This window comes from Gopherus flavomarginatus, chromosome 8, assembly GCF_025201925.1.
Source record: "Gopherus flavomarginatus isolate rGopFla2 chromosome 8, rGopFla2.mat.asm, whole genome shotgun sequence".
Taxonomy (NCBI): Eukaryota; Metazoa; Chordata; order Testudines; family Testudinidae; genus Gopherus; species Gopherus flavomarginatus.
This window is the reverse complement of record NC_066624.1, coordinates 20,648,148-20,659,943: the sequence shown is the minus strand read 5'-3', so window position 1 is coordinate 20,659,943 and position 11,796 is coordinate 20,648,148. Positions and strand designations below refer to the sequence as shown.

Here is an 11,796-nt window from a genome sequence, read left to right as displayed (position 1 = left end):
CTCATGTTGAGTAGTACTTACTCAAGAAATTTTGCTCACTGTGAGTAAAGACTGAAGAATCAGGCCCAAGATAAACAGCCTGCCTGGGAACATAAAGACTTGACGTATTTTTAGATTTAGAGTGCCTGATGTTTGCAGCAATGGAAAGGACTGTGGAAATGCATTACACCAACACTTTTCACCTATTACAGATAATATATATCTATATATAATTGTATCTATTAAAAGGGAATGATCCAGGCCAGTCTTCCCTGGCCCACTCTCTATGAAAATGCTCCACCCAGACATTAACTTGTAAAGCCCTGAAAGATCTGACCAGCAGGTATTCTGGACAATCGGTCTAGGATTCCAATCAGATAATACTTCATGATGTTTTCTTATCCTGAAGATCCATTTGCTTCCTGACCTTCAATTCTGAAGTCTGTGCAAAGAGAAGATGCTGACTCCTGAGAAGGAAGCTGAAATTTAAAGAAACAAGAAAAATAAACTAAGCATTGTTCTCTCAGAGCAATTCACACCTGCCTGCTTCAGCCTTTATAGTGGGTTCAACATTCTTTATTTTAAATCATACACACTTCGAGGAAACACTTTGCCTTTTCACTAGCATATTTGATGGGTGTAGGGCAGCAAGTGGCTTTCAATGTTATCAAGATTTGCAACATTTCCTTCCTGCGCTGGAAGCATTGTCCTCCTCAGAAGAAAGTGGATGCATATTCAAAAGCTATAAGTAGTAGTTTATCAAATAGTCTTAGGGCTTGTCTTCACGTACCACACTACAGCGGCGCAGCTGTAGCGCTTTAGTGAAGATGTTACTACACCGTCACCATAGTGAATTCACCGCCCCAAGAGGCGGTAGCTATGTTGACGGGAGAAGCTCTCCCCCTGACATAGTGCTGTCTACACTGGGGGTTAGGTTGGTATAACTACGTTCTTCAGCAGCATGGATTCTTCACACCCCTTGAGCGACGTAGTTCTACCAATGGAATTTTCTAGTGTAGACCTGGCCTTAAATCGTCTCTTTGAAGCACAGAACTAGGTTGTGGATAGGGTGACCAGACAGCAAGTGTGAAAAATTGTGATGGGGGTTGGGGGTAATAGGAGCCTATATAAGAAAAAGATCCAAAAATCTGGACTGTCCCTATAAAATTGGGACATCTGGTCACCCTAGTTGTAGATTATGCTGCGTTAACAGAGAGTTTACAATTAACATGTTGAGCAAATTAAGGGTTAAATGCCCTGTCAACCCACTTCCCTACCTACAGAACAGAAATAGAAGTAGATCTCTGGCTCCTAGGTGAATGCTGCTTCATTGCATGGTTCTTTTGCAGAGACTTGAGGAGGGGACAGCTCATAACTGAGTGGAGCTGTGAGAGAGCATCCTCCCAGTGTCGTGAAGGCCAGAACGTATGGGATCAGTGACATTCTGACATGAAGGACCTGACTTCTCACCCAGCTCATGCCATCTACTGCTATACGCAGGCCCCTCCATGATGAAAAAAAGCCAGATGGGAGAGTCACTAATGACTTGCACATTGTAAGCTACTGTAATTTAGTCCTGACTGCATGGAAGAGGAATTTACCATGTAGCATGACTATTCCCAACTCCTCCCCTATTTCACAAACCCTTCCTGCCACTTTTGGAAGTACATGAAACAGATCTTCATTCCTGTGGTCATGCGGGGGGGGAGATGTGATTAAATCTTAGGGAATATACTGCCCAGCCACATTCCACCATCAAATACCTCCCAGCTCTTTGATCCTTTCCTGCAAGTTAAATGCCTTTCAGTGCTCTTCTGGGGTGTGTAAACTGAGTGGGCTTCTCTGGGCTCTCTTAGCTCACACAAATAGGTCAGAGAAATGTAAAATTTATTTTCTAGATCTCTGAACAAGAAGAGAGAATGCTGAAGGCAACACTCTATGCACCACAATCCTGGGAGGTTAAAAAAATAAAATTAAATTAAAACCCCCCTAAACCGCAACCTCCATTATCTTCTCTCAGACTTTTCTATTCAAAGCTCTGTACAAACACACCATAATTAATCCTCAGAGTGTCCCTATGAGGCATTATTATCCTATTTTACAGAAGGAGATACAAACAGGTTAAATGACAAGGCCTCAGAAGAAGTCCCATGTCAGAGCCAGACTGTCTCGAGTCACCTGAAAATAAAGTGCTGACCTGAATGAGTGAGTTTTGTACCACCAGATTTGTAAACCGCTATGTCTCCATTTCTATGGCAAGAGATGAACCTTCATGGTAACCTATAAAATTGAAAACAAAATGGTTAGAGATAGATAGAATAGTGTTCCTGTCATCCTCATGCTCCAAATACACCATTAAATGTTACAGATAATTTTTTAAGCACCATTTTAAACAAAAATCAGACATTCATCCCCATCAGTGGTAACCCTGCTGATTTCTAAACTGAGAGTTTATTTACTGGCATTATCAGATTCACAATCCATGTCGCAGGCTTTAACAGCCACGTTGACAAGTAAAGATCTTCCAATTTTAATGGCATGTTTCAGGTCTGATTAGTCAGAAAATTATACTGTCTTGCTGCTATTGGTCTGGATGCAATCCAAATACTCAGTTATTACAGCTCTTTAGGTGCTGGTACTTCGATAGGAAGGAAAGAGATGGCTAGAAAATGAGAGACTGCAAAGCAATATTGGTTGTGTCTCAAATACATCCATCCCCTTCTATCACATGTATCTGCATGCATTGGACTTTAATCCCTACAATGAAAAAAAGAAGTGATTTGCTTTGTTTCAAGGATTTATGCAAATTAACATGATTTCTCAGGACAGGGAGTTTTCTTGTTATTTAATTCCTCCTAGTCAGAGCACTGCAGTCAGTGCTCAACTGCAGTCAAGGCAGTTCTCATGCATACAGTATTTCCTAATGAGTAACATTTAAATTGAAATCAGGTGTCTTCAGACATTTGAAGCTTTAAGTGATAATCTGTGTTTATCAGCTTCCAACTATTACACTGAACATATGGAGCCTGCCATAGGCTGGAACTGAGTATGTGATCAGTTCAGGAGGAACTTTACTCTCATGATTATGCTCCCAAATTTACTGTACTACATATCCAAGTACTACATATGATTAATTATATCTAGAATTTTGACTTGCCCTGAAACATACATTTAAATCCAAATGTGTGATTAGTTTTTTTAACATCATATAGTACACAGATATTTAAAAAGTTGTTGTCCACAGCCTTATCTTGGTATTATAAGGGCAAACAGAATCCAAGCGCACACAGCACCAACAAATTCAGGATTTGGATATTAAGTAAATTCAAGATGAATTTTTAGAAAAAACGATAAGACTATTTTATAATCTGCCAGCACGTCATTTGGGGGAACTTCCTGACTAGATAGATTAGAATGTTTTTGACAGCATTAATTAAATTAGAAAAATGCCATAACTTAAGGATTAAAGTGCATTTGTAAGTGAGTGTTCTTGGTTTCTGGTTGATCAAGAAGCTCAGAATGTTTTTCTTTCTAACTGAAATGCTACAATCTTTAGCAAATCTATGTACAAAAAAGTCACAGCAAAAGTCTACACCCATTCCAAACCGAGGGGGACACAATCTTACAGTGAAGATACAGGCAACTGAGAATATTTGTTTCCATACACCTTCTAGTCCAGGTCATGGCGTTCCCCCCTCCTGAATTTCAGTAACATGTATCTTGTAGTCACAAGTCTCCCAGTTTCTCCTAACACTGATTTTAAAACACTATACACAGGTGGTTTGCCTTTGCAATTTTTGCTTTTGACTTTAAGATTGGGCATTTGCTTTGTTTGCGTTCAGAAAAATCAATCACAGCACAGGCAATGGATTGTAGTGTTGTGGTTAAAAAGGAGAACATTATACAGCAACACTTGATCAAGCATTTTTCTTTCTTTTTTTTTAAAACTATCTCTGTGGCATATCAATTCCTCTTCCGCATATGTCTAGAGGAGGGACTCTGATGATGAGAACAGCTCTTATTACTTCTGTCATAAAGTGCAAGTGCACAAGCAATCATAGGTGTGCACTGCAGAAGCTCCAAGAGGAGAGACACACCACTTCAGTACATCAGGGGTGGACTCATTCTGCTTTCGGTGTGACTGGCAGTGCCATTTTCTAAGAGAGCATGATCAAAGTTGCCGGAAATTCATGTTCTATCAGTTCTAGCTTTGGCACCAGTCAATTAGAGTCTTAAGCAATGAGGAGTAAAGCAAGAACAAAAACTCATTATCTCATCTTTTCCTCACAAATGTGTTTTAATATCACGAGAAGCTATAAACACACAGAACGTTGCTATCTACACTAACAGGAAGTGGTGCCACAATTCAAGGTCTGGAGAAAACATGCCTCTCAAGGGATGGAATTACTCCAGGGCTGAGTGCTGCTTATCCAACAAGGGCCTTTCATATCAGTCATTACAAGGTAAATCCTGACCCTTCTCAGTGGTCATGGAGGGCCAGAGACACCATGGACCTAATGCAGTTCAGCTGCAGCGAGATTGGATTTGGGCATCCCTACATGCCGTGGAGCTTTTCTACGAAGGCTCCCTGCAGCACAGTGTACTGGAACTTGGGGAGTGGACAAGCCCATCCTGGGCAGTAGGCAGGTATAACCGCAACTACAGTATTTCACTGGCCATTCCCTATGCTGCAATAGTGGCCACAGAAAGACCTAGAGGGAAGAGGACGTCCCCCCCCGGGGGACCTCCATTGTGCTAAACCCAGTTAGTCAGGCTCGCAGCTGGGACAGAGGATTTGCTCTTCTGGGAGAAGGGTAAATGGCATGTATTATGTGCACTTCGTAGTTCTAGTAATTGAATTCCAATATTGAGGCACCTGTCCATAAAACAATACTGACTGGGGACGCAGAATGTCCTAACCAGAAAAGGTCTTCGAGTCACAAACCCAAAACAGACTTTTATTTGGATAAAACAAACAAACGAACAGAAAGAGCTCCTCACCCACTCCCAAAAAGAGTGAGGGGAAAACTACCCTTCCCGTTCTGACGAGTGAAGTTCTAATCCCTAGCATGTCTAGCTACACAATATACCCAACTTTGTTTTTTTCATTTTGATCTTTAACTCTGTAATACATTTAGTTTGGCTTTTGTGTTCTAGGAAGGAATTCGAGTCCTATTAGTAGGGCCCTACCAATTCACGACCGTGAAAAACACGCCACAGACTGTGAAATTAGACTTCCCCTATGAACTCTAGCTACTGGAGAGGAGGGGAAGGGGCGGGGCTGGGGTGTTCCAGCCAGGGGCTTCTATTCATCATCAGGCTCCAGCTGCTAGTCTGCCAGACTGGGGAGGGACAGGACAACTTCTTCCCCGGCATGGCTGCTCTTGAGGGGGAGATCAGACCCACCTCCCATTACCTCCGCTGGCTGCAGGAAGCTCCGTGGCTGCATTGCACCCTCACTGGTTTCAGCGAGGCTCTGAAGGGCAGTGCAGCCATGGAGCTTCCTGCAGCTCGGGGAGGTGCCCAGAGGTGGGTTTGCTCTCCCCTCCTCCACCAAACAGCAGTTGTTCTGGGGAAGAGGAAGTCCCAACCCACCCCAGTCTGGCCAGGACTGGATGCTAGGAGCCCCCGGTGGGGGCACTCTCAGCAGTATGGGGGAGATCAGACCATCTCTACCTCTGGGAACCTCCTCTAGCTGCAGGAAGCACAGTTACAACACCCTGAAATTTCAGATGTCAAACATCTGAAAACATGAAACTGACCAATTTAAAAACCCTCTGGCTGTGAAATTAACCAAAATGGCCTTACCTATTGGTGCTGAACAAAACTTCACCAAGTTTCAGAGCAAGATGATTACACACCATTTTCTTCACTGGGAAAGATCCTAGTACAGGTCACTGATCATTATACGATCACTATAATCATGAGACTTCAATGTAAAGGCTTGAAACTCAGATTTTGAGAGCTGGCTTGGCAAAAGCTAGTTTCATTCTTATGCATGCTTATGCTCATAATTAGAGAGCTAAGCAAACTTTTTATTCAGAGACCACAACACTCTGTAAAAAGTAGGGGACTTGGGAACCACTCCTGAAAGGACAGATTGATTTTTTTAATTGTCACAAATAGCACACAGATAAACACCAATGTTATTTTTAAAAGTCCATCGGCAATGCATCACTGTGTCAGACAGATTAGCTGAATTAGAATATACACGTCTTAGCAGAAGCAGATGTTTTTCCAGCACAGATGTATAAAGGCCACTTGAAATCACTTATCTGAACCAACGCTGAAATGAGCTTCTTCAGCCCTGTTCATGAAATCTTGGGAGTGCTAGTGTCTGAAGTGTGCCTTGGACAAGGCTTCATTTATTTACTTTGCAATAACATGCCCCCTCCGCAATCAAACGTTAACACAAACTAACATTAAACCAGGGGACAGTAAGGCTGCAAGTGATGTATAGTCAGAAATAAAAACTACTACTACTACTGAGGTCTTATACTGCAATTTTCATCAGTAGATCTCAAAGTGCTTGACAGTCTTTAACATATTTATCCTCCCAATACCCCTGTGAGGTAAGGCAGTTTGATTATCCCCATTTTACAAATGAGGAACAGAGGATAAGTGACTTGCCCAAGGTCACATGGGAAGTCTGTGGCAGAGCAGAAAGCTGAACCTGGATCCTAGGCTAGTGCCCCAATAACTGGACCAGCCTTCCTCTAGCTCCGTTCTGTGAGTGCACAAGACAGCACACACTTATAAAAACCTATATTAGCTTTAGTTTTTAAACAAAGCTATTGCTTCCACACAGGTCACCAAGCGTGCACTGTTGAAAATGACTAAAGGGGGCTTCCTGAAAGTGAACTTTAGCATGAAGGGTCTTGTTTTAAGCCTGGAAATAGTTAACATGATACCAAAGCTGAGCTCCTAATGAAAGCCTAGTCTCTATAGCAGTAAATGTGCATTAGCAAGCTCTTCACCTGTACTTGCTTAATTCACAAGTTATGGTTACACAAGAGTTTATAGGGAAAAACCATGATCCAATTCTTTAAATAGAAATCTGCTGAGCTTTCACACCAGGATGGAATCTTGATGCCTTTATTGTTATCCTTTCTACACATACAGATGTGGCTATCCTTGCTCCATACAGAAAGCACCTCCCTCATGACACCAAGTGACACTATTTTGGAACCCTAAAACTTGGAGAGCATGAAGCTTTACAGGACACATGGATGTGTTGATGCTTGTCATCATGTCTGAAGGCTGGAGTTCGGGGGTTAATAAGTACGTGAGAACAAAAATTGTGATTCAATAGGCAGAAGCACTGAATTATTTTGAAGCTGATTGTAGAGGTATCTTAACCAGAGCAAAAGTAAGCAGAAAGTGGACATATTAGCAGGGGCTATTTCACAGGAGCACCATAGCATAAAAAGGGTGTACATGTTTTTAGAGGTCCATCAAGTCTTATATCCATTAATCCAAATATTAAATTTTCAATTCAATTTCAATTCCTTGTGCTGCAGGCATAAGTATTTCTTTAACACCAATTATAGCAGCATGGACAGGTTTGTTTAGGTACCACGTATGTTACAGTCTCAATCTGAGGCAAAGTATAATTGGGCATCCTTACTGACTGATTTCACAGTGCCAAAATACAGTTACTGTACATATGAATGTGCACACACACACTGACATGTACGCTGGGTAAACGTTTCATTGAGTATGCACAGTTTCCTGTCCCAAATATCTGTGGGTGCAAATAGTGAGTGAGGTAATATCTTTTATTGGACCAACTTCTGTTAGTGTGAAGCCTGATCTAACACTGGGAGAGTGAGGGGGAGTTGATCTAAGATATGCAACTTCAGCTACGCTGTTCTCGTAGCTGAAGTCAAGGTATCTTAGATTGAATTAAAATTACTTACTTCATGTTCTCGCGGTGCATCATGGCTCCCCCATCGACTTTGCTTCCGTCTCTCGCCAAGCTGGAGGTCAGCAGTCGACGGGAGAGCGATCGGGGATTGATTTATAGTGTCTACACTACACACGATAAAAGTTGATCCCCGATAGATTGACTGCTACTTGCTGATCCAGCAGGTAGTGTAGACGTACCCCGAGACAAGCTTTTGAGCCACACAGAGTTCTGAGTCAATAAAAAATATTACCTCACCCACCTTGTCCGTCTAATATCCTGGGGCCAATAGGACTACAGCTAAATTGCATACATGGTGCAGAGAGTATTTCCACATCTACGTATTTAATTTGTGGGAGCAATCAAATAGCTTGATGAGGAAAAGTCACCATTTCTGCCTGCAACTTGTTGGTGGAAAACTGCAAGTCCAATTATTTGTAGGGGCAGAGCTCCTCCTGCAAAATGAGAGACTCATTTCAAACTTGGGCCTTATGTTTGTTCTATATTCATTAACCAAGTCAGAGCTGTCAGAGACTTAGCCAACATGCTTTTTCATAAAAACAGCTCTCATAGTGGGTTATCAGTGACTATTTTTGAATCCACTCACCAGTTACTTTAGTTCAAAACACAGTTAATTTCCTTGTGTTACCTTACCAGGGTTCTCTTCATCTAATCCATCGTCTCCCCACTGTTCTTCGTTTGCTAGCAGTGGATTCTGAGCTTCACATAACGTTCTCATAGGGAAGAAATGTCCATCACCCTTGCTGGGGAGACAAAGGCACAAAAAAGCTACTTCCAACTTGCTTCATTTGAAGGTTGAAATACAACTTTATTCCTTGTTTTAGGTTTGACTCAAGCCCAAAGCAAGTCTTTGAATTTCCAGAGATTACTTTTAAAGGATTAAGTTCTGGAAAATACTGGGTTTAGTTTTGGAACCTTGTTTTGACAGAAGCTTATAGATCATGTTTTAAAGTGACTTTGAACTTAAATTCTTGCAAAAGATCAGTGGGATAAAGATTATAGTCTGAATTCATTACTGGTGTAACTCAAATGGAATTTAGCCCAATCATTTAAATATAATCAAGATAGATAGCTAATTATAATCGTTCTGGAGCAGAGGTGGGCAAACTACGGCCCGGGGGCCACATCTGGACATTTTAATCCAGCTCTTGAGCTCCAGCGGGGGAGTATGGTCTAGGGTTGGGGGCTTGCCCCACTCCATGTACGCTGGGGCTTCGCGCGGCTCCCAGAAGCAGTGGCATGTCCCCCTTCCACCTCCTATGTGTAGGGGCAGCCAGAGGACTTTGCACACTGCCCCAGCAGCTCCCTTTGGCCAGCAACCACAGCCAATAGGAGTTGTGGGGGCTGCACCTGCGAATAGGGCAGCGTGCAAAGCCACCTAGCCATACCTCTGCATAAGAGCCGGAGGGAGGACATGCTGCTGCTTCCAGGAGCCGCACGAGGTAAGCACTGCCCAGAGCCTGCACCCGACACCCTTCTGTACCCCAACCCCCTGCCCTAGCCACACCCCCAGCCGAAGCCCTCACCTCCCCCTCGCCAACCCCCAATTTTGTGAGCATTCATGGCTCGTCATACAATTTCCAAACCCAGATGTGGCCCTTGGGCCAAAAAGTTTGCCCACCCCGTTCTAGACAGAGACACACACACACACACACACACACACACACACAAGCTGCAGACCACCTGTACACTATGGAGCTGTGCTCTGTGGCAGTTTCATTCATCCATGTTAACAGGAAGCCTGGGGGTACAAGGCAAAGATGTTTGCTGATGTGTCTATGCCTAATCATCTTCCAGTCAGCAGTACAGGTGGAGACGCAGCAATGAGGCTGCAGCAGCTGTTGCTTAGGAGAAGTTGCTAGGGAGTCACTCATCTACATGCGAGGATACCAGCTCCTCTTGATCCTTGCAGAACTCCGCAGTACATAGCTGGTCGACACTCAGGCTGGGACCAGGATTTGGCCCTCAGTTTCATGGTATTGGCCTCTTTTCCACTATTTTGATTACCACTTACCTGGATACAATAGGTAGTAACCACAGCTTCTTTTCCTCTCCAAACACTTGCTGAAGATTCTTTACGAAGCCCAGATTGAATCCATTTTTATCTGGGCCATTTTGAAACACTGGAGCTGAGAACGCCTCTATGGACAGAAACCATTATGGGGAAAAAAAATGAAAGAAGCAAATTTTAAATAAAATATTTTATGCTGAAGCACTGTATCCTCATGGGAATTTACAATGAATAAATCCTGAGGTCCCTTCCTCACTCGTAAACTTCATCAAAATCAGGGAAATCCATTTAGACTATTAGGAAAATAACACATATTTAATCAATTCAAAGTAAATTACTGTGTATATGTTATACAGTAGCTATCTTTGAGTACACTAAGCCAGTGATTCTCAACCACAGGTACGTGTACCCCTGGGTGTACTCAGAGGTCTTCCAGGGCTCTATATACACTATACACTGAAATGTAAGTAAAATATTTATATTCCAATTGTTAATTTTATAATTCTAAAAAATGAGAAAGTTAGCCATTTGCCACTAACAGTGCGCTGTGACACTTCTGTATTTTTAGCTCTGATTTTGTAAACAAGTAGTTTTTTGTTTTTTTAAGTGAGGTGACACTTGGGGTACACAAGACAAATCAGACTCCTGAAAGGGGTACAGTAGTCTGGAAAGGTTGAGAGCCACGGCACTCGGCAATTAAACATGCCACACGATGGACCAAAATGGAAAAGTTACAGGAATGAATGTGGAGATCACAGGCACTTCTTTTTCCATGCCTATACATCTTTACATTATTATTTCTCTTATCTTAAAATTGATGGCGTGGATTTGGTTTTGCAGATGAAACCCACAGAATAATCAGAAAACCAATTAATGATGTTTTCATTTAATCCCCCAAACAAAAATTACAGAATGAAGTTTATTATTTAATGTGTTTAAACATTCTTTCATGAGACTTGCTCTGAATTTCACTGGAAAGACACAAAAATTGGAGAATTTCTAATCCGAAGACTGGAAGCATAAAATGGAAACAAACTTCCTTCTATGAACCATATCTCAAGTATGGAAATTCAGACTGCTTGATGAATTAACACTTATCTATTAAGAATTAGTGTAGGATACACAGACCCTGTGTTGAGAGAGAAAAGCGGGGCAGGGAGAAAATGATAAAATAGAGGGCATTAGAAACAGTATTTTTGAAGTTATCTTCTACACTGTTGTGCAGAGACCTGATGCTTCAGGCTAGCACAAAGGCCTATACATGAGATCTAGAGCCCTTTGAAAACAAGTTTTAAAGGCAAACATCTACCAGGTCTGTGCAAGAAACAGAGCTTAATTTTATATATGAACTTTGCAAAAAAAAAGTTTCAATTTTGTTTCAAGCCACTTTGTCATTAAAAAAAAGTCACAAAATGGTAGTATCTGCATTGAAAAATGTGATATTTGTGCTTTGATGTGAAACCTGATCTTCCTCCAGATGCATTTTCAAATTTTGAAAGTTGGAAGATTTTTGGCTCAAAAACCAGGGAATTTCAGAAGTTTTCCACAAAACTAGTCCAATTCCACACAGCCCTACTCTCACTCACCATCAGAAAAGATGGATGTCTTTTTGCTCAAACCCACTAGCTGTTTTAGGGCCTGCTCCAGCAAACATACATGTAAGTAAATTTACTTATAGGTAGTTCCACTGACTTCAGTAAGTAAGCATTTGCAGGATTGGGCCCTTCTATTTTAGTCTCCACGTCTCCAATTGAGCTTTTGCCAGATGAAGAGGAAAACCCCCAGCAGTGAGAATTAAAAATCATTTTATTTAAATGCTTTTTCAAATATTTGCTGATATACATAGAGGTGAACAGCACATGCTTTTTTAGAACATAGC

At 41.8% G+C, this 11,796-nt stretch overlaps 1 protein-coding gene across 3 annotated transcripts in view; it reads right to left on the bottom strand.

Annotated features, from left to right (window-relative positions):
- Positions 1-32: 32 nt before the first annotated feature.
- The window catches only part of ZDHHC15 (zinc finger DHHC-type palmitoyltransferase 15), a 31,924-nt gene continuing 20,160 nt past the window's right edge, over positions 33-11,796 (bottom strand). The window contains exons 9-13 of one of the 3 annotated variants that reach the window (XM_050964690.1): positions 9,921-10,047; positions 8,540-8,649; positions 8,275-8,340; positions 2,177-2,259; positions 33-458 (exon numbers count right to left, since the gene is read on the bottom strand). In XM_050964690.1, the coding sequence (XP_050820647.1) occupies positions 2,216-2,259; positions 8,275-8,340; positions 8,540-8,649; positions 9,921-10,047 (347 nt within the window). In that variant the 3' untranslated portion in view covers positions 33-458; positions 2,177-2,215. Of the gene's footprint in view, positions 459-2,176; positions 2,260-8,147; positions 8,341-8,539; positions 8,650-9,920; positions 10,048-11,796 lie in introns of those variants that run through there. The other 2 variants (XM_050964691.1, XR_007775858.1) reach the window with 2 other exon arrangements.